The sequence below is a fragment of the Phaseolus vulgaris genome, chromosome 4 (genome assembly GCF_051622355.1).
Source record: "Phaseolus vulgaris cultivar YP4 chromosome 4, ASM5162235v1, whole genome shotgun sequence".
In the NCBI taxonomy this organism is placed as follows: Eukaryota; Viridiplantae; Streptophyta; class Magnoliopsida; order Fabales; family Fabaceae; genus Phaseolus; species Phaseolus vulgaris.
Window position 1 is genome coordinate 3,701,601 of NC_143501.1, and position 24,234 is coordinate 3,725,834.

The 24,234-nt window shown below is 38.2% G+C and overlaps 1 protein-coding gene across 1 annotated transcript; it reads right to left on the reverse strand.

Annotated features, from left to right (window-relative positions):
* Window positions 1-215: 215 nt before the first annotated feature.
* Window positions 216-11,816, reverse strand: LOC150027803 (replication factor C subunit 4-like). The gene is made up of 9 exons (XM_090301851.1): window positions 11,759-11,816; window positions 11,607-11,685; window positions 11,445-11,524; window positions 10,632-10,754; window positions 10,463-10,532; window positions 10,309-10,382; window positions 7,551-7,671; window positions 7,007-7,069; window positions 216-663 (listed from the first exon to the last, which is right to left on the reverse strand). Exons 1-9 carry the CDS (start codon window positions 11,788-11,790, stop codon window positions 544-546), a joined length of 762 nt encoding a protein of 253 aa, XP_090157977.1. The 5' UTR covers window positions 11,791-11,816; the 3' UTR covers window positions 216-543.
* Between the last annotated feature and the right edge of the window lie 12,418 nt (window positions 11,817-24,234).

Here is a 24,234-nt window from a genome sequence, read left to right on the forward strand (position 1 = left end):
ACACAGCCCAAAGAAAAAAAAATCACTAGGCCCAAAGATTCTGCCCATCTCTTAAGACATTTGCTTTTTGCACCCACTTATTTTAGATTTGCAATCAATTAACTTTTGAAATTCCAAATTTGCCCCTTATTAGGGAAATAAAAATCTAAAATTAAAAAATAAATTCTAAACAAGGAAATCCAAAATAGATTTTTGTGTCATGAAAATGAAAAAGCGGCACACAGCTTGAAGAGAAGACCCCAAATAGGAGGTCACTTCAAAGAATATATGCAATTTTGACCTCCAATGCTTCACAAAAATAGCATATAGAATAGACTGCAAATTGTGAACTTATATAACAAGAAACCACACTATTAGGAGAAGTTAAAAACCCCTTATCTAGATACTTAAAAAGCAAGAGTGAAAATCACATGATTAACGTAAAGCCAAAATTGTAATTCCAAATCCTTGTCTTTCAGCCAATAATTATGTCAATCAATCCTCAGCCCAATGTGAATACATACAAACAACGTACAAAATAATGTCATAAACAACTTTATTGTATTAAATTGTTGTCTTTGAAAATAGAAACAGAAGTCGCAGGAAGGTACTGCAACAACCTACCCCAGACACAGAAATCAGATTCTCTGAAGAAATTGAAGATCCAAATAAGCGAGCTGCAGACTGCAATTTTAAATACCAAGTTAGTTGAAAAAAATAAATAGGCACACAATTCCTCTATTTTCAGTAGGACTGCCTTGATTGAATTTAAAAAGTCAATTTACATTTCCTGGTGATAGCATTATGTTATGTGTATTAAATAATAACACACAAGATAATTCCATTTTATAGTTTATGCTAATAAATTAGTTATGCATGAAGTGAAAGCAACGTCTACATGGAAACCAACAGGAAGGAAAGCCAGAAAAATATTTTTTAAAGGATAGGACAGGTTGCAAATAAATACCCAAACCACAACAGATCTATGCTCTACCAAGTTTCAATAGAAAATCTTAACTAGAGGCTCTCCTCTCTTATCAACCTGGTGTTAATATACTCTCCACTGCATCTTTCCATTGAATTTTATTCTTATGCCATTACTAGAAAACCATGAAGATGAAAGCATACGTTCCTGATGGGAAATTCAATACAATAACAATAATATCTCAACAAGAGCAATACGCAGCGGATAACAATTTCCCCAACTTGCAAGAATCTGTGAGGAGCAATAGCAAATAATGGCAGCAACACAAAACACACTTCAAGAAGACACAAGAATTTTAACGTGGAAAACCTTCTCAATGTGAGAAGTAAAAACCACGGGCACAAGCCAGTCAAAGGTTCCACTATGATAAAAAATTATGGTTACAAGAGACTCAAATCACAGCACAATTTGTGCTCAATGACCAGCCAAATACCAATACAACAGAGATGAAAACAGAGAACAAGGAACCTGAAAAATTCACAAACTGCAGTTACCGTACACGGCCTATATGTCACTGTTCCAGTGACTTTTCAACAATCCCAACGGTCAAACTGAAGAACCACGAGGTATGAACCTTCTGACTAAATTTCAGCCCAATCCAACGGTGGACGAAACCGTAGCAGCAATCTGAAAATTCCCGTTCTCAAAAGAAACTCTAAAAAACGCTGCTGCAGTGTGAGGTGAATTTCTCTCTGCTCAAACACCTTTTGCAAGCTCCCAACGGTCAGATTGCAGTTACACACTGTATGAACCTGCTGACAAAATTTCAGCCCGATCCAACGGTGAACAAAGAGTCGATGGTGGCCGGAAGTTGCTGAGCGAAGCTTTCTCTCTCTTTAATCTTTTCTCTCTCTTTTTCTCTCACTTTTTCTCTCTCTTCTCTATGTGCTACTGGCTCTGCCCCTGTTTGAAAAACCCTAAAGGTTAATGTTGGAATGGGCCTCCACATAGGAAGTGAGCCCAAACCCAACAAATCTCCCCCTCACAACTATGTGGAGATGATTGCCAAACTGGCAATCTCGCAACAAGTTTCAAACTTGCTCCTCGGTAGTGACTTAGTCATCATATCAGCACAATTATCATCTATATGAACTTTTGCCAACTCCAGTAACCCAGCTTCCAAAGCATCGCGTATCCAATGATACCTCACATCAATATGCTTGGACCTAGAATGGAAAGTTGAATTTTTACCAAGATAAATTGCACTCTGACTATCACAAAATAGCACGTACTTGTCTTGAACAAAACTAAGCTCTTGCAGGAGTTTCTTCACCCACAACAACTCCTTGCATGCTTCTGTAATGGCAATGAACTCTGCCTCAGTAGTGGACAATGCAACACACTTCTGTAATCTGGATTGCCATGCCACAGCTCCACCTGCAAATTTAATCACGTAGCCTGAGGTAGACCTTCTATGTCTCCACCCATATCAAAATCAGTGCAGCCCACAAGGGTAGGCTTATCACCTCCAAAACAAAGCCTCAAACAAGTCGTACCATGAAGATACCTTAAAATCCATTTCACAGCATTCCAATGCTCTCTACCTGGATTAGACATAAATCTACTGACTGTACCAACAGCATGTGCAATATCTGGTCTTGTACACACCATTGCATACATCAAGCTACCCACAGCGGATGCATAAGGAACCCGTTGCATATCTGACTTTTCAGATTCATCAGAAAGACTTTGTTTTGTACTCAATTTAAAATGGGTAGCAAGAGGAGTGCTTACCGCCTTAGCATTTTCCATCTGGAACCTCTATAGCACTCTTTTAACATAGTTCTCCTGTGACAACCAAAGCTTCTTTTCTTGCCTATCACGCATGATTCTTATACCAAGAATTTGCTTAGCAGCTCCCATGTCTTTCATAGCAAATGACTCACTCAATTGCTTCTTCAACCTATTGATCATGGAAATATCTTTCCCAACAATAAGCATGTCATCAACATACAACAACAAGATAATGAAATCATCATTAGCAAATTTTTTAACAAAGACACAATGATCAGAAGTAGTCTTCTTGTAGCCTTGCTCACACATAACAGACTCAAACATCTTGTACCATTGACGAGGAGCTTGCTTCAAGCCATATAGACTTTTTCTCAGTCTACACACATGATCTTCCTTGCCTTTAACAAGAAAACCATCAGGTTGCTTCATGTAAATCTCTTCCTCCAAATCACCATGAAGGAAAGCAGTTTTAACATCCATTTGCTCTACCTCTAAACCAAGAGTAGCAGCCAAACTCAGCACAATTCTAATGGATGACATCTTCACCACAGGAGAAAAAATCTCATTGAAATCAATGCCTTTTCTCTCTCTAAACCCTTTCACCACCAATCTGGCTTTATACCTTGGAGATGTAGAATTGCTTTCTTGCTTTACCCTGTAAATCCACCTGTTTTCCAGAGCCTTCTTGTCTTTTGGCAATTTCACCAAGTCAAAAGTGTGATTATCATGCAGGGACTTCATTTCATCTTGCATTGAATCCAACCACTTTTTCTTTTCTTCACTCTCCATGGCTTCAAGATAGCACTCCGATTCTCCTTCATCCGTCAAGGTAACATAGTCATCAGAAGGATACCTAGTAGATGGTTCCCTATGCCTATTAGACCTCCGAATTTGAACTTGAGGTGGTTCAGGAGCATCACCAAGATCCTCGTCTTGTGACATCCCATGTTCCTCTTCAACGTCATCAATAGGAACATCAAAAGCATCTCCAAGTTGTTGATCATCAACATCATCATGTTGTTCATCACTCTGAACTGGATCGACATTAGACAATCTATTCTCTGTCTCAGATGTCGTCTTCTCTGTCTTATCAATATCTTCAATGGTTTGATCTTCCATGAACTTCACATCACGGCTTCTCACTGCCTTCTTCTCAACCGGATCAAAGAACTTGTAGCCAAATTCATCCTGACCATAACCAATGAAGATGCACTGCCTTGTCTTCGCGTCCAACTTGGATCTCTCATCCTTAGGAACATGCACATATGCTTTACAACCGAAGACACGCAAATGATCATACTTGACATTCTTGCCAAACCAAACCTTGTCTGGCACCTCAACATTCAAAGCAACTGCAGGACTCAAATTAATAACATGCACTGCAGTGTACAATGCCTCACCCTAAAAGTGCTTAGGCAACTTTGCTTCAGAAAGCATACACCTAACTCTTTCTATTAGTGTCCTGTTCATCCTTTCTGCTAAGCCATTCAACTGAGGAGTTTTAGGAGGAGTCTTTTCATGTCTGATACCGTGTTGCTTGCAATAAGCATCGAACGGTCCACAATACTCACCACCATTGTCAGTACGAATGCATTTCAGCTTCTTGCCTGACTGTCTCTCAACCAAAACATGGAATTCTTTGAATTTTTCTAGGACTTGATCTTTTGTCTTCAAAACATAAACCCAAAGCTTCCTAGAACAATCATCAATAAAGGTAACAAAGTAAAGTGCACCACTATATGACTTTACCTTCAATGGGCCACAAACATCAGAATGCACCAGTTCAAGCAACTCTGACTTCTTTGTGGGAGGATGCTTCTTGAAGGATACTCTGGTCTGCCTACCAACCATGCAATGAGAACATTTCTCCAACTCTGCACTCTTCAATCCCGGAAGCACATCCTTTTTGGCTAAACAATTCAGCCCCTTCTCACAAATATGACTAAGCCTTCGGTGCCACAAAGAAGCGTCCATATCCATGACGTTCACACTGTCTTTAGCAACCAATGCTTTTGTCCAATACAATTTACTGATTCTCTCCCCTTTGGCCACGATGAGATTACCTTTGGAGAGTTTCCACTTTCCTGAACCAAAGTGATTTTCAAAACCACTATCATCAAGCATCTGCACATAAAGCAAATTAAAGCGAATATCTGGAGCATGTTTGACTCCTCTGAGCAACAACTCCATTCCCATATTGGTCCGCAAGCAAACATCACCCATACCAATTACCTTGGACACACCATCATTACCCATCTTCAACACTCCAAAATCACCAGAAGTGTAAGATGTGAAGAACTCCTTCCTTGGTGTAACATGCAGTGTAGCACCACTATCAATTATCCACATGCTCTCATCTGATACAAGATTAACTGAATCATGATCACGGAGAATAACAAGATCATCATCACAGGTAGCAGTAGAAACATGATCATCATTGTCATGATATTTCTCCTTCTGCTTCCCTTTCTTATCCTTGTTCTCCCTTTTCCATATAAAACAGTTTCTCTGAATGTGCCCTGTTTTGTGACAATAATGACACTCCACATTCTTGTATCTGGACTTGGATTTACTTCTGCTGTTCTGTCTACTCCCTTTTAGTTCCTTTCTCTGGCTTCTCCCCCTATTTTCAGTGACAAGTACTTCGGAATGAGATGAAGTACCATGTGCCTTCCTTCTCATCTCCTCATTAAGAACACTACCCTTGACACTTTCCAAGGAGACAACACCATCCGAGGATGAGTTTGTAATTGAAACCCGAAATGTTTCCCAAGAATTTGGTAGAGTATTCAGCACCCATAATCCCAAAACTTCGTCATCAAACTTGATGCCCATTTCTGACAATTGATCTCGGAGCCCCTAAAAATCATTTAAGTGATCTGAAATAGAAGTGCTCTCCTTGTACCTCAAATTCATCAAGGAATTCAACAAGTATAATTTATTGTTCCCTATACTAGAGGCATACAAAGTCTCAATCTTCTTCCACAAGGATTTTGCATCTTCCTCATTAGCAATGTGATTATAAACATTGTCTTCAACATACTGACGAATAAAACCACAAACCTGGTGATGCTCAAACTTCCAATCCTCATCAATCTTGTCTTTTGGCCTTTCAGATCCTTCATTTTTCCCTTCCACAAGTGATAATTAGTGTCGTTCAAACAAACCATCTTATTTGTTTTTGCCTCCATCATTCAAGCAGTCTAATAGCTCCAACCAAAGAGCTCTGATACCACTCTGATGGGAAATTCAATACAATAACAATAATATCTCAACAAGAGCAATACGCAGCGGATAACAATTTCTCCAACTTGCAAGAATCTGTGAGGAGAAATAGCAAATAATGGCAACAACACAAAACACACTTAAAGAAGACACAAGAATTTTAACGTGGAAAACCTTCTCAATGTGAGAAGTAAAAACCACGGGCACAAGCCAGTCAATCAAGGTTCCACTATGATAAAAAATTATGGTTACAAGAGACTCAAATCACAGCACAATTTGTGCTCAATGACCAGCCAAATACCAATACAACAAAGATGAAAACAGAGAACAAGGAACCTGAAAAATTCACAAAATGCAGTTACCATACACGGCATATATGTCACTGTTCCAGTGACTTTTGAACAATCCGAACGGTCAAACTGAAGACCCACGAGGTATGAACCTGCTGACAAAATTTCAGCGCGATCCAACGGTGAACGAAGAGTCGATGGTGGCCGGAAGTTGTTGAGCGAAGCTTTCTCTCTCTTTAATCTTTTCGCTCTCTTTTTCTCTCTCTTCTGTATGTGCTGCCGGCTCTGCCCCTGTTTGAAAAACCCTAAAGGTTAATGTTGGAATGGGCCTCCACATAGGAAGTGAGCCCAAACCCAACAGTTCCTACAATCAAACAAATATTATTTATAGCGCAGGCTCTCCTATCTTATCAGCAGGGAACTTTTGACCTCATCACCGCATCAACTTTCCATTGATGTTAATCGTTGATTCAGTACTAGATATAAATAAAAATGGACAACATGTCCTAAAAATCAGACAACATGCAACTGTAAAACAATATTTTTAAGAAAAATAACAGTTTTTTCTTGTAACAATTATTCCCTAAGAAACAACACAGAATTAACATACTTGGAATGTTACTCATTAGTCTGGTGGAGTCAAGCAGAATATGTTAAAAGCATCACATTCAAAGATTTCATTATTTAATGTGAAGAGGTTGAGTTAAATTACACATGAAAACTATAAGAAAATAGAAATCATATAACGTAATTGTTTGAAAATTGAATGTGTTGATCAGGAAATGCCGCTCACCTGCAAGTATGTGATTGCCCGGCGAAGATCTCCATGAGAAATAGAACTAAGGGTTGAAAGAGCCTATGGAAGCAAAGGCATGAAAAATAATCCATTATGATGTAACAAAACCTCTAAAGATAAAAGACTGAACATTAAGAATGATACTACATTGTGTGAGAACTAACATGCTTGGTTGGAGAGAAATAGAGGAGAGGGGAGTTGGATTGGGAATGGAGGGGAGCCAAATCCCTCATTCAATTTTTGCTCCCCTCCAATATTGGGGAGATTTGGAGGGGAAGATAAGTCATTTAAAACATTTTAAATGTATTGGCAAAAGTAATCCTATTTACACTTGGGAACCCAAAATAACAAGGAAATGAAGGTAAATTAATTTTTAAAAAGTCTCCCCTCCCCTTGTGAACCAAACAAGAAACAAGTTGCTTATCCTCTCCATTGATATCCCTCCCCTCCCTTCCTCTTAACTAAACAGAGTATCTAATCAAAATCCCTCCTATTCCTTCCCTTCCCCTCCACTGAACTAAACAGCCCATAAGGTTCTCACCTCAGCATTAAGACAGAGTTCCTCTTCTTTGCATATGTACAAAATCCGGCTGCTCATGATTTCTTCTGACAATGGCTTGAACCTGAATTTTGCACATCTTGAAGCAAGTGGTTCTATAATCCTATGGAAAAAAAATGACAACATATAATGTATGAAGTCAATGTGTTCTATCCTTGGAAACCATTAACAAGAACAAAAGGAAAAGGACTGTAACAATATATCACATTAACATGGCGTTTGATACCAAAGCAACTTTTCATACATGGGAATCATGATTCCTGATCAATATGAATCTTGAGAATTATGATTCACACAAACGATAAGTTTTATTTGGTTGATCAAATATATTACCAGAAATACTTATACAAGTTTTCTATAATTCAAAGAATAATGTCATTTTTACAAAATTCTTACCACATTAAGTGATTTAATAACAATAACATGATATTCTTTTTTCCATTAAGACTTTCCTTTTAACTAAAGAAAGTTAGATTTTCTTCTCCGTAAATCTCCATTCAAAGGAAATGGTGCTGCCTGAAAAATTAATTTTTAAAAGGTTATATAAACTTCCAATCCTTGGACATAGGGATGGCAAATGAACCCATATGTGCGGGCATTATTCAAATCTATCCCGATTTTGACAAGAAATCCTCGCATTAACTATAGTACGGGTATGGATAATACCCAATTTATTAAATTGGGGATGAGAATGGATATGTACATATCTACCCCGTTTTTTTTTATACATTTCCTAGTAGTCATCCATGTCCCCATACTCATCCCCATTTTAAATTACTAAAACACTTTTAATTTATTAGGTAATTTAAAAAACTTATATTAAGTTTTCTTTGGTCCTTAGTTTTGTAACTTATTTCTAGGTCTTACATTTGGTTATTTTTACTCTTTTCTATAATTATTTGACCTTTATTCAATTGTTATTTAATACTCTAATTTGATATTTATACAATTATAATTTTTTTTCTTGATATTTGACATTAGAGAAAATAAAATGCATATCCTATGAATATTTAATACTTGATAATATCATGTTTCCTTTAATGTGATTTTTATTTTTTATAAAAAAGATATTTAATTAAAATGTGTGTTAGAGATCTCACATCAACTAGAGATTAGAGCATTTCTTAACATGGTATCAAAATCATTTCGAATCTATCCTAGCGAGAGTTTCCTATGCCTATCGTGTCACCTGCTATCGAGCTGCTATCAGACCATCCATAAATATAAATATATAGTCTCCCACACGAGTTGATAGTTTCAACGTGAGGAGGGTGTGTTGGATATCTCATGTCGACTAGACATTAGAGGTTTTCTTAATAATGTGAAACAATGTTATTGAAAACCAGTTATGGTGGAAACTGACAGAGGAATTTCTAATCAATGCCACAACATGGCAATGGCAATGCGAGTTTGTCATGGCAGCCACTTTTTGCATCATGAGATACTAGCAGTGAACAAAGATGGCATAAAAGACAGAGAGAAGGAGGCTTGCAACGGCAACACAAGATCTAATGAGGTTGTGTGGTTGTTGCACGAGGTTTGATGAGGCTGTGATGACAGTGGAAAATCAAGAAATTACATGAGACGAGGTGTGGAGCGGCTAAGTTGGAAATGTTTTGTTGCTATTTTAAGTTTGAAATTTGTGGTGTATTTATATATTGAATTTCTTTTGACGCAATGCTTCTGCCATAACCCGTTATGGTTTTTGTTATAACTTCATAAAGGATTGATATTTTCCATTATCAAATCAAATATTGATAACACTGATGTGAAATAGCAAAGGGACAAGTATGGGTTGGGTACAAGTATACACATGTTCCTTGATGGGCATGGGGATGAGACAAAAAATTCATAATTGTTGGATATAAGGATGGGAATGGGGATGAATGTTTACTTCAAGGATGGGATGAGATAGTAAAACCCGCACTTGTCCCACCCCATTGCCATCCCTTTGGATACAAAATAAAAGTCCTTTTACAATGCACCCCATAAGGTTTAATTACCATTTGGTACCTACAATTGCAACAACTTTCCATTTTAGTTGCTATAGTTTAAACCATTCTCTTCTGGTTCCTATAATTGCCATGTTTTTACCCTTTGGGTCATTGTTCTCTAAAGTCATACAACGACATTTCAGATTAATGTTGATTAAATGAACCACGTCTCATTCATTTCAAACAATGTTAGCCAACACTTGGCAAGGAGAACGAAAGGGTAAACAGATGCAAATACAGGGACCAAAATTAGATGTTTTAGGTTATAAGGGCTAAAAGGGGAAATGTTGCAACAATAGGGACCAAAAGAATAATTAAAACTTCATTAGCATTACATGTCAAAATTGATGGAAATCATGGTCATGGTATCTTATGGACATTTCTATTATAATTTTGTAGTTAAAATTATTTATTTAGGTGCTTTAAACCTTAGGCTTAGACTTGTTTGATTCCTTGATGTTGGTTGTTATTAATGTGTTCATCTCTCAAACTCTTTTTTTTTGTCATTAATTATGAATTTATTCAATTTAGGAGTTCTTATCTTATTTTTCAGCATATATACGTGTGGTATAAAGCTTCAAAATAGAAATTGTCCTATAACTCGTTATAGCTTTTTTGGAGCCAACCACTCCATGGCACTATTTGGATTAATTACTTTCATCATGGTGACTATAATACTCATTAGCTCCTTAAAGATATGAGAATACCAAATTAAACAGAACATATTAGCATGGAAGACAAGATACCTGCTCACATAGTTGCATATAAAAAAGAACCTTGTAACTTTAGAGTAAGTTTCCATCGTACGCCTCAGGGCATTCTGTACAGCAATTGAAGGTGGTGTGAAACCAGAACACTTTGAGACAGCAACGTTAGAAATGAAAAACATAACAAAAATGCCTGAGCATCTTCTGTCATTGAATCAGCCTCATCTAGAACAATAATCTTAAATGGTGGACAAGGATGACCCCTGCAATATCAAAACACCATAACAGAGAGGAAGTTATTCAAATCTTACAAGCAGAGAAAGGAGGGGGAAAGAATTTTAAGAGAATTAGATTTCCCATACTTCTTACGCTTGTTAGTACCAACAGCCACAACAGCAAAATCTTTTATCTTTGTACGAACAACATTAATCCCTCTATCATCACTTGCATTCAGCTCCAACACCCTGGACTTATAGAGCTTAGGCCTGTAATATATAGTTGTTAGAAATTAAATTACATGTGCCATTGTGTCCATCAGCATAACATATTAGCTTAAGGAAGAAAACGGAAGCATTTTTTACTACCAATGAATCCCAACTCATAAAACAAACAAAATTGACATTTTGATAAATTCAACCCTCAAAATGATCCTCTATTGCATAACATTAGGTCTTTCATTTCTAACAGTTGAACAAAAATATTCCTAGTAAAATTATTACCATAAGTTGCTATTAAAGTGATGCACAATTTGCATAGTCTTTGGATCTCAATGACTCAACATGTCAAGAATTCAAAGGTAGTTATATAAATTTTGTGAAAATATTTGAACTTAAGGTATTCCTTAAATTAGATTTGATTTCCTTTTTACTCAGTAAATGATTTCATGGTGAAACTGACTAACAAAGGTTTATTGAAATACTCTTAAGAGTGTAAAGCATATATTAAGAGAAAGTTTTAACAGATAGTTCATATCACCTTGGTTTCCATTACATGTAGTCAATCTTGGATTCTTGATTAGATATTATTTAGCAGCTCTGTTTATTTTGATCTACAGAGCAACCAAAGCTGGTAGTTGTTAGAGCTTCTTAAGGTGTCTTGATCACAAGAAATTGGCATAACAGTTAGAAATAAACAAACGCTCTTCTAATTGTGAAAATAAAACTAAAGAGGGATACCCAAAAAGCTGGTGGGCAATTGCAAGAGCAGTAGTTGTTTTTCCAGTGCCGGGAGGACCATAGAAGAGCATGTGGGGGCACTGCAATACAAGATTAGCTTGATTCATTGAGGAAGAGGAGGAGGAGGAAAAGGAAAAGTAGGTATTTGAGAAGGATAATTACACTTCCAGTTTCAAGGGTATTTGTTAGCACTCGAACAACTTCTTCTTGGTGGGCAACATCTTGCACTTTCCTTGGTCGGCTGGGTTACAACATTCAAAATTAGATTTGTACAAAATAAAATATAGAAATAATTGAAAGAGAACTTATGTTACTATTTCTCGACCCATTGCTGAGAGCTCTGCATGATTGAGGCCGTCTTATTTTCACACACTATTAAAAAGAAAAAAAGAAAAAGTTTTAAAACAGCATATATCAAGGCAATAACATACCAACACAGTATCATATCAGGGATTGAAACATACAGATAGATACTAGGAAGTTGCATATCATAATATAGAAAAATGAGGTATGTTAATGATAGATTGATAACAGTTACTATCTTCATTTGGTGTATTAGAACTTAAAACCAGACCCAGTTATGAGAAACCTGATGCGAAGCCTACCAATAGGAAACTTAAGTTGTTTGTAACATAAATGAAAGCAATAGAATATGGATACATAAGATAGTGCATAATAGAATGTGACTTCTATCACTTCTTAAAATATCTTATAATATTTTGAGTGTATCTTATGTACTTAGAGGAAAATCACACATGCAGCAAGTATAAACAGATGGAGTCTGACGTTTAAACTATTTAAAGAAAAACATGGTTAAAAGAGCAGTGTGAAAGATGGACTGAAGGAAAATATAGCCACAACAAAATTTCATAACCTTGCATTGCATATTCTGAAATAGATGTCCAAACAAACAAACACATCACTGAACATAAGAACTAAACAGAAACATATCAGTGACAGTGAACACCACACATCAACCACACAAAAAAAACTATGGGGTCAAAAAACAAAAAGGGAAGACCCTTGATTCAAGTATTCTTGCCACAGAACAAATGAAATTGCAGAGGGAAGCAAAACAAATCAGTCCAAAACCCTTCAGATTGAAAACAACCCCAGACACCAAACACTTGATATTTATATGTTGTTGTTCAAAATCCTTCCTTTTTCATACAGCCTAAATATGAAAATTCTGATACCCAAGTTGAGCGCAAATAAATAGTTCTAACAGAAAACATCTTTGTTATTTTTTAAGCCGATATTCATGTTTCTTTTTCCTTTGGGCTTGTAGCTAGCTAGCTTCAACTCGAATTCCATATCGGTGAGAGAGAGAAAACTTACCAATTATCATAAATATATCATGTACTAACAAATATATAAACAAGTTGCAACTATGTAAGCTTATAAAAGGCAAGCATTAGCATATTTCCTACAAAATCAAATTAGAGCCCTTTCGTAACTGTTGTGTGCTACTAAACATGTGCCAATGCACCAAACAGTTGTAAAGGCAAGCACTGCGACAATGGATGAAAAAGAAAAAACATACACTGATTAAAACATTCAAATAGGAAGATTACGAGAATGAGAGAAGAATAAAATACAGATTATATGACTGAAATGGAACACTTCAGAGGAAGGTCGATAGTAAGTATCACAATTGCGAGTCTGGAGAGGAAGGGTGAAATAATTTGGGATTATGATAGTAAATGGAGGAAAGAGTTTAGAGAGTGAGGGTTTTCTGTTCTTCTTTAGGGTTTAGGTCCCAATTATTTGTGTAAGGAGGGAACATGTTGCGAGAGTATTTTTCCCGCATGTAAAATTTCATCTAATAGAAAAAAATGGATTAAGACCCTTTTAAATTATAAATTAATAAGTTTCATTTTATTTTTAGTTCTTCAAATTTAATATAAACTTTTGAAATTATTTTAAAAAATTAAATATTTAAAATTTCTTGATTTCAGAAAGAGGGTTTCTTTTACACTCCTATATTTTTTCTCCAACCCTACATCTTCTAAAATATCCAAATTATTCTTAATAATTTTAAATGGTTATAAAATAGGATGTTCGGTCAAAGAAAAGAGTCTTCAGAAAAGGAAATCTGAAAAACAAAAACATCATTCTGAAATACTCTTTCTAGGATACATTTATTGATTTCCAAAATGGAAAAAATATTTAAAATGGTTAGCCCTTTTCAAAAACAGGTTAAGGACTACCTAGACTACCTTTTTTGGAATATATGCACCTTCTCATTTCATTCCAGATTTATCATTTACACAAATATTATGGATTATAAATTCCGAAAGCAACACAAAAATGAATTTTACCTTTCTTCTTCGACGAACAACGTTTCCAAAACCATCCACTAACCATCGCACAGAAAAGAAGCACACATGTTTGTTTATATTTACGGAGAACTCACGCACTAAAATCACCAAAATCGCCCATAATACTCATTGCGGCTTGCTCTGAGCAGTGACAACAAAGAAATGTTTGTTTAGGTTCTTAAAACCTCTTAGGGTTAATTTTGTCAATTCACATTTCTGATGGGATGGTGAGTACAGTAAAAAAATATTTTTAATAGTTCTTGACATTAATTAATAATAAATTATTTTATTTATGCACTTTCCCATTTCATTCTACATTTATCATTTACACAAATATTATGGATTATAAATTTCGAAAGCAACACATAAATGAACCTTACCTTTCTTCTTTGACGAACAACGTTTCCAAAACCATCCACTAACCATAGCACAGAAAAGAAGCACACATGTTTGTTTATATTTACTGAGAACCCACGCACTAAAATCACAAAAATCGCCCAGAATACTCATTGCGGCCTGCTCTGAGCAGTGACAACGAAAATGACAGAGAAGAAATAAATGTTTGTTTAGGTTCTTAAAACCTCTTAGGGTTAATTTTGTCAATTCACATTTCTGATGGGATGGTGAGTACAGTAAAAAAAATATATTTTTAATAATTCTTGACATTAATCAATAATAAATTATTTTAAAAATAAAAATCATATATTTTATATTAGAAGAATTAAAATATTTCTTTAAATATTAGGAACGAATATCACATTATCTTAAATTTTAGGAATTAAATACAATGAATTACTAAGTGAAATCTAATTGAACCGAAAAAATATTATAAAAAAAAAATCAAAGAAGAATAAAACCATAATCTAATACTTGATATAGTAAACTTCTTTTAAAAATTATGTAAAACTATATATCTTGTTTAGATAAGTAAAAGTAGATACTTGAATAACCTGGTGAGTGTACTACTAATTAAACTTTCAAACATGATTTAAGTGATTTAAGGCTAATGAAAGTTGTTCATAGTTAATTGGGGACAAGTTTTCACCTAACCAAATTAAGAAAATAATAATAATAAGTTTTTATCCGTGTACATGATAGTTGTAGCAACAATATGCAATTCAAATTGGTAGACAACTCAAATGTCAAAATGGTCAATATTTACTAGATTGAAACGAACCAAATAAAAGAGAGTACAACAACACCATTTTGAATGATATTTTTTGAATTTTCCTAAATTTACTCATACACACGTGAGTATATAAGTTAGTATTCTTCAAGTGTAAATGATTTATGTGTAGCATCAAAAGATGAAGATAAAGATGTGATTTTTTTTGTGTATTGTAAAAAATCATGAATACAAGGCCGACTTTGCAATTTAATTTTAGAGTTTTTTTTATTTGATCTCCGTTAATAATGATGAAGTCATGTAATAAAGACAAAATATCTATAATAAGATATGACGAGAATTTAGTATATAAAGTATTTTTTCAATAGTATCTATTGGATGTGGAATATACTATTTAACAGTGGTATATTAATTCTATCTTCTATTTAATATTAATTAATTTTTCAAAGTTTATATTATACTTATTAAATCATTTTTTATCACATCAACTTTAGTTATCACATATTTATGGTTAATTGAGATTTTTAAAAAAATAATATTATATATAGAATTAATATTCAATTTAATATAATAATTTAAAAAAAACAATGTTAATATTTTTTTTTAAAATATTCATTTACGTTCGTTCCACACTGTACAAATTAATGTTATTATGTATGTGACATCATCAATAATTATCATGTTTTATGAAGATGTAATAACCATTAAACATTATTAAAAAAATAAATTAAATTTTTAAAAATAATTATATTAAATTAAATATTATCCTAAATATATTATTTTGATTGGTATGAATAATTACCACCTCTTCTTGAGAGACTCTTAGTCCCATTATAACTTTTAAGTGTTTCAGGCATACTCTTGCTATCTTCATCTTTTAATCTCACTCACATACAATTTCTTCTTCGCCGAGAGTATTTTTCTTAAATGTTAGAAAATGTGTTGATTTAAGTTTGAAATATGAGACTTTCATATATTAAGACCCAAGCAATGAGAGAGAACCAAAATAAAATAAAAAGGGATTCCTTGTATTAAGGTGTAAGGCAACTATAATTAGATTCCAGCCATGAGAAAATTGGTGGTTTTTTTCTTAAAAGATAATAATTGTCTATTAAATTATAATTTCAATTAGTGAAATTTTAATTGCTGTTTATGGGTCGTGTGTTGGATTATATTTTGACACCTTTTCTATTATTTTGGACTACATTAGACAGTGAGTGTTCTATGTGGTAATAAGGGAATTAAGGTGTGATCGCATCACACCAATAGAAACTAAATGTAATTTTTCAGCAAGATTTCACATTCATGGTTGGTATTACTTAACTCCATAAAGAAAAACATTCTTTTGGGGTCGTATAAAATTTATTGTCATGATTCAACTACTTAAGCTTTTCTAGGAAGTAGAAGAGAACAGTTTCTCATCTGTTTGGTGAAATGGATAAAAAACAAGAACAAGACCAGGAGAACTCAAACATGTATGACATTGATGTTACTATATTAGAATAGATGCATATTTGATAAAAACAGTTATTGATTAAATTTTAAAAACATTTGTATTTCTGTGATTGCTCACTACTTTCAAATCTTATAACAATTACTACTAGAGGCTATATTTTTCAAATTTTAACAGTAGACAAATATGTCTAGTGTATGGTAACCAACTGTGCTATTTAGTTGCCTTATGCATTGCACGGACTATGGATTTCATGCCACCATATTTACAGCATCAATATAAAGATGCTCTTAAGCTAACATGGGGGATCATTTTTCACTTTCTCTTGTTTGTTAGGATGAAACTCCTCTTTTATCTTTTTCTTTCATAACTTATTGTAGGCTTTCCTTTTCATTGTTCCATTGGCATTTAGTTTTTTCTTCTTCTTGGGCTGTTTAGCTTTTACAAGAACAAGGAGAGAGATTCAAAGTCATATTTTGATGTTGAGAGAGTCAATGATGGGTCGAAATTGGTGCTTTTTGTGGACATTGAGAATAGAGAAAGAAGAATACTTGATAAGTTAAAAATTATAAAGAAGGAAAAGACTTCAAAATTCTTTAAATAAAGTTGAGGTTGACAAATTATGCAAGAAGGTACTTAGTTTCAGTTTCATAATTTATATGGACAATTTCAATATTAATTTATGAGTACTTATTTTTCTTACTAATTAATGCTTTTAATTAATTGAAATTGGACAGGTTGCAGTTTTGGAGACTGATGCTTCCACAGGTGGGATTATAGCAGAGGAGGCAGGGAAATCCTAAGAAGCAGCAACCAATGCAAAATTCTAACTCTGTTGTGGTGATCACAGAATGGGAAACTTTTGATTAAGGTAAACCAAAATGCTTCACACACATTACAAATGTATTAGTGAGACATCATGTGATAATGAATTGTTTTTCCTTTAAAGAAAAATGGTTAATCTCTCATTCTAAGACTGCAAATTACACTAAAGTGTAGTTCACATTATTTTCTTTGTACATCTACTTGCACCTTTCATATCTTGTGTTTTATATACGATGATTTGGAGTTCCTCTGGAATGCGTTGTGAAATTATACTTTTGTTCTTATTCTTTTTACCCTTTTCAATTTCTTCATTTGGAGTTGATTATGACTGAAACACTAATGTATTTTGGAGTTTATGTTATCTCATCATTTGAACTTCTCTAAATTGTGATTTTCTATCATTGTTTGTAGCGATATGTGAGTGTATGTTTGATCCATGAATTTCCAATTTAGTTCATTTGATCCATGAATTTATACTCGTACATATTGTTTTCACGTATATCAAGGATATTCTCTGGAGAATATCAATCAACATCTTATAAAATTTTATTAAACAAGTCATATTTGATATTAACATTTTTTTTTCATACAAGCAACTTACACTTCGATTTCATGAGTGCGGGGTGAGTTTAAGGTATTCAATAAGGTAATGTTTGCTCTCACTTATACACTATGATCGCTATCAAATCACCTATAAATATATAGTCTTACACACGAGTTGACATGTCTCGGTCTGAGGAAGGTGTGCTGGAGATCCCACATTGACTAGAGATAAGGACATTTCATAGTATATAAGTGAGTGCAAACCTCACTTTATAAACCAATTTCATAAGGTTCAGTCAGACTTAAAGTCAACTTCTTAATATTGTATTAAAGCTTTATTGCGCTCTTTGTACAAACTTACCTATACCTTCACCCAGATGAGAACCCCACAACTCTGCTCGTCTCGCTGGTACTTTACTCCAACAATTTTCACTCGTGGAGTAGGTTAATGCTTACGATATTAAGTGCGAAGAACAAGATCAAGTTCATGGACAACACAACTCCTCAACCTGCGAAAATCGATTCTAGCATTTGGAACAATCTCATAACCAAATATAAATCATCAAGATCTAGAATCTTCATTTGTAGGTAAGAAGTTCATATTAAATAATTTAATTTCCAATAAATAGGATTCTTGACTATGGAACCACAAATCAAGTATTTTGTACATTATCTATTTTTACTACTTATCACCGCATTAGTTCTATTCTCATAAAGTTACCTAATGACCATTATGTGTTTGGTAACCATTTTGGAATTGTTCATCTCAATCACATAATTTATCTTACTATTGTGCTGTGCTATATGTTATAGATTTTTCTTTTAACCTTGCTTCAATTTCAAAACTTACCTCCTCTCTTAAATGTAAACTCATATTTTCTTCTCATGAGTGTATATGATACAGGACAACAAAATCATAAACAAAATTGGTTCATTTGAGCTAGTTGTTGGTTTGTACATTTTCAATAATTCTCATGAATAAAATGTCTTTCCTATTGATCCTGCCTGTTGACCGAAACGCTGGAAACTGCCTCGTCAAAGGATCGACGTGTGCACCGCTTCACACCTCCGTTCTTCTTCGAGATCCACCTCAAGAACCTGCAAAGAAACAGAGCGGCGCCGCTGCGGCCGATCGCACTCCAACGCCCAAGTCAGTGACCGAATCACCAAATACTAAGAGAACAAGAACCGTGCAAATCCTCTCTCACAGTCAGCTCTATAACTCGCAAGCGTAAAGAGTGTATTCTGAACGTGCGTACCTCAGAAAGTTCGTTGAGAACTCTTATATACCTGGTTGCTTTCTCTCTCCTGGCAGTTACAGACTTGGACACGTGGCTCGCATCCAACCGTACACGTGCCACCATCTGGAGCCTCCTTGACTTGGCGCTGCTTCTACTCTCATTTTGGCTAAGTTACTTATGCATGGTGCTGCCCAGTGCATAGCTAACTTGGGAGTGCGATCTCTACTGGAACTGGCGAGTTAGGGGGCCTTCCTACACCTTCCCTGTGGTCTCGCCGGCCGCCTTCATAATCTGCTTCTCCTTCATCTTCGGCGATGTGCTTTCTCTGGCGGTCTCCAACCGCTTGGTCGCCTGAGTTTACATCTGGCGACTTCATCTTTAACCCGGTGATCGCCTATTCTGGGATGCTGGAGATCGGAACACGCCAACTTAATAACTGGCGACTTCACGAGCCCCCCGACTTCCTTCCCTTCTGCCAACCTGGCGCCTTGTCAACATGCCTATACTGTAGTTTGTTGCCACGTCATCACTCCCGACTACCAGGGCGGTACACAAGCCCCCAGTCTTAAGCGAAGACTTGTCTAGCGAAAAGACTAAAAGAGTCACATCAACACCGATCTACGTGGCACTGACGCAGAATTCCAAACGGTTGTACCTTCTGCTTCTCTGACGCTCCACCAAGCCCCTCACCCATCGCTCAACACGTGGCTTCATCAACGGCTCTCTTCAGTTGCCGTTTGCGCTTCCCAAATCCATTTTCGAAAAAACTCTTAAACCCATTTCCACTCAACACTGTTCCATCACTTTCCCTCGCATTCACGAACGCTCTAACCTGCTTCTGCAAAAATCTCTCAGCGCTCTCCAACATTCTGAATCACCATCATCCTTCATCGTCTTCTTGATCATCGAAAGGTACCTACTTTCCTTCTTCTGCAGGTTTTCCCTGCATTTTAACCGATTCGCATCATCCTGTAACTGCTTGGTGCATACGCTGTGGGTTGCTTTTTTCATTTCTCCTTCTGCATAACTCAGGGCTTTGTCAATCGTCGCAACGAACCTACATTCGTTCGTTTTTCACCTTCCTTCTATGATCGAGTCAGCCTCTGTAACCCCTGATCATTTTTCCTTTTCTTCTTCCTTTGCAGCTGCAACCATGACTCGCACAAAGATCACCCCGAATCCTCCTCCTTCATCACGAAACCCCCATTCACAAGCACACGACCCGCCACGAGTTCGTGGCGCTTCATCCTCCCAGGCTGAGAGGCCTGCGTCTTCCCGTCCTAACCTGGCCCAGGCGACTCCACCTATCGCCGGAGGAGCCCCCGTTCCCTTGCCAGACTTTAAAACCCTATATCCCTGGGCCAACTCGACCCTTCTGAGGGAGACATCGTCGGTGAACACTGCTGGAGCAGTTTTGCGGCTGACGAAGGGGGATGAGCCTAACCAGACGTTTCATAAGGAGCACGATGAGAAAATGATAGTGCTACCTTGCCCCCCCGATCTGCCCGTTTGTGCCGATGACAAGGTTAGTGCCGACGGGCCCTTCTGCTTCGTCTACACGACCTTATTCAAGAAGGTGAAGCTCAAGTTCCCTTTCACCCGATTCGAGAGGGAACTCCTTACCGAGCTCAACATTGCCGCCGCCCAGCTTCACCCCAACAGCTGGGCGTTTGTTCGAGCATTCCAAGTGATGTGCGACCACCTGGGGTTGCCCGCATCCGTGGACGTTTTCTTATTCCTCTTCGAAGCCAAGCACCCAGGAGATCGCCTGTGGGTTAGCTTGAATGCGATTGCTGGGAGGTCGATCTTTGCCATCTTTCAACAGTCCTACAAAGACTGGAAAGGGAGATTCGTTCAAGTGCGCGCTAATGACAAGGACGCCTCCCTTCTCGACGGCTTCCCCTTGTACTGGGTGGACAAGGGGAAGAAAGAGTCCAAGAGCTGCTTCAGGAGACCCAGAAGTCCTGACAGCATGGGAGCGTTGGACAGAGATCTCTGTCTCTTCTGGAAAAGGGTCGCGGATGCCAACATTACTTTCCTTACCACCACCCTGATCTCCTTCGAATTCTACGAGGATCAACTCGAAATTCGAATAGGTTAGAACATTTAAACTGTTGTTTTAGTACTGCTTCTGTTTAGCTGTTTCTGGGCGTCTTGTGCGTTATGCGCAAGACTTTGGTTTTATTTTTCCTGCACATACCATCTGCTTCGCTGCATACTACCTTATGTACTTATTTTCTCCTTGAGTTAACCCATGCATTTTCGTTCCATGCAGATAACATGTTGGGCAGAGGCATGCTCGCTGAACTGAAGGCGCTCGCCCGAAACCACGGGTTGGCGACGGGCTCGCAAACAGTGCCCAACTCGGTGGTGGAGAAAGCCATCGTTCACGGACGATCGCCACCTAAGGAAACAGCTCCCTCCGAGGTCCAACCCGCCGCCCAACGCAAGAAATTGGTCCTCAAGAGACCTAAAAGGAAAGCCCCTCAAGTCATCCACGAGGAGGAAGAAGAGGATGACGAGGTCACCGAGGATGGCCTCGTTACAAAGAGGAAGAGGGTGGCACCTTCTTCACCACCTGCACCACCCCCTCTTCCCACGTCGACGCCACCATCTACACCTGCTCCTCCTCCATCATCGCCACCCCCACAAGCTCCTGTTTCACCAGTCCAAGCGGTCCCGCTGGCCACTGCGCCACCTGCAGTGGAGGCCGCCGAAGACAATTTCTTGGAGGACCCCCCAAGCGCCTCCACGCCATATGTATCAGCTGGAGGGGGTCCTCCCTCTAACGCCTCCGCTGCAGATGCCGCTCCAATCGGGAATGAGGTTGCCCACACCTCTCCGATTTTAATCACTGAATCTCTGATGTCGTCACCACGCCGAGAAGCGCCCACTGAAGAACCAGCTAAGGAAGGTGGCGACGAAAACCCACAACAGGCCCCCACAGCGCCTCTAGTGCCTCTACAAGCAGCAAACCTCCCCCTTGAGGTCACGAGGATGTGGGAGCCTCTATCTGCTAAGCTAAAGACGATAGCATAAGATATCCCTGCCATCATCACCAGAGCTGTGGAGAGCTCCACCAGGAGGCTCCAAGACGACCTCTTCAACCTCAAAACCGAAAACAGCACCATCAAGGTCGAGGTGGAGAAGTTGTCCGCCAATCTGACACTCGCGGAGATTGAACACTCCCGAGTGGAGGATGCAATGAACACCGAGCTCAGGCTGGCGCGCAAGGAGGCCACTGACCTTCGCCACAAGGTGCATCAACTTGCTCAAGAGAAGGTCGAACTGGAGAGCAAGATTGTGCCTCTTCGCGTCAGGGTGGTTGACCTGGAGGCTCTCATCAAAGCTGACGCCGCTAAGGTGCAGAAATTGGAGCAGAGGTCAGTCGACCGAGAGAAATTCCTTGGGCAAGTAGAAAAGGCAAGGGACGACGCCATAGCCGATCTCGCCGAGGCCAACGCAGAGAAGGGAAAGGTGGCTGCTGAATTGGCCCAAGCACAAGCGGAATCCAAGAAGGTTACTGAAGACCTTCTCCAGGCTCAAGAGACCAACGAACAACTCAAGAAACAGGTTGAAGAGCTGGAGCAACAGAATAAAGAGCTGAAAGAGCAAACTGAAGACCTCAAGAAGCGGATTGAGGAACTTCAGAAGCAAATTGAAGAACTCAAGCTAAACTCTGCTCAGATTCTGGCTGCTGGATTCGAAGCTGCGCGGGAACAATTTGCTTGCCTATTCCCCGACCTGGATCTCAGCATGGTGTCGCTGAACAACGAAGTGGTCGATGGAAAGGTGGTGCCCGCCGAAGACTAATCAATTCAATCCACCCATCGCCCTTTACACTTTCCTTTGTAAATAACTTGCAATAGACTTTATGTCCCTTCGTGTATATGTTCTGAACTGTTATTCGCTGTTAATGACAAAGTCTACGTTTTTCCTCTTATAACTTCTTCACTCGCTTCAACTTGCCTTGTTTGTTTAACTCCAAAGAAACGACTTAGGAAAACTGTAGGCACGACCTTTGACTTAACTGCTTCGAATCACTTCAGCCTTAAGCAACAAACACTTAACAATTCGTAATCTTAAGGCAATTAACCTTATCGTAAAAATATTCTTCAAGCAACAAACTTTAAACCAGCTATTGGCTTGAACACGGCTTCACCCGATCTGCTCCCTCAAAACGGGTCCTTTAACTTTCTCGCCGATGTTTGAACTTTTCCTGGTCGCCAGAGACTCTTGGCGATCGGGTTCTTTCTGGCTTCACGCCTTGGCCATTGTTCTCTGATCTGGGGGTAGAGGCGCCTTTCGGATCCTCCTCTACCTTCCTGAACTTCAGGACCACGGGCCGGGTGGCTAGGCGCTCTCTTCGAGCCTGCCTTAGCCACCTTCCAAACTTCGTCCACCCTTAACACCATACCTGAACTCGTTCGAGACGAGAAGGATTTTATCTTGCCTGAACTCGCGCATAGGCGAGAAGGTCTTTAAATCGTGGCTCTACATTGCCCCAGGGGTTACATCTTCTCGCCCCCAGAAACACGGAGGACTTTTACTTGCCTCTACCTTGCCCCAGGGGTTACATCTTCTCGCCCCCAGAAACACTGAGGACTTTCACTTGCCTCTACATTGCCCCAGGAGTTACATCTTCTCGCCCCCAGAAACACTGAGGACTTTCACTTGCCTCTACATTGCCCCAGGGGTTACATCTTCTCGCCCCCAGAAACACTGAGGACTTTTACTCTTTCTTGCCTGCACTCGCTCGACGGCGAGGAGGTCTTTAACCTGCCTCAGGACGCGCGAGGGCGTTGAGGTATTTTAACTGGCGCCTCCGATCGCCGAAAGACGATGAGGACTTAAAACTTTAACTGAGCTCTCCTGGATCTCCACTGGAATCATGGCATCACACCCATAGACCAAGCTGAACGGGGTCTCATGGGTTCCTGACTGCTCAGTGGTGTGGTACGCCCAGACTATACGGGGTACCTCCTCAGCCCAACTTCCCTTGGCTTTCTCAAGCCTTCTCTTCGAACCTCTCAACAACACCCGATTGGCTGACTCCACCTAGCCATTTGTCTGAGGGTGCTCGACGGATGCAAACACTTGTTGAATTCCCACTCCTTCGCAAAGCTTCTTCAACAGGTGGCTTGCAAACTGAGTCCCATTATCCGACACCAGGCGTTTAGGCACTCCAAACCGGCACACGATGTTCTTCCACACGAAACCTTCGACCTTGTGTGCGGTGATCTGGGCCACTGGTTCTGCTTCGATCCACTTGGTGAAATAT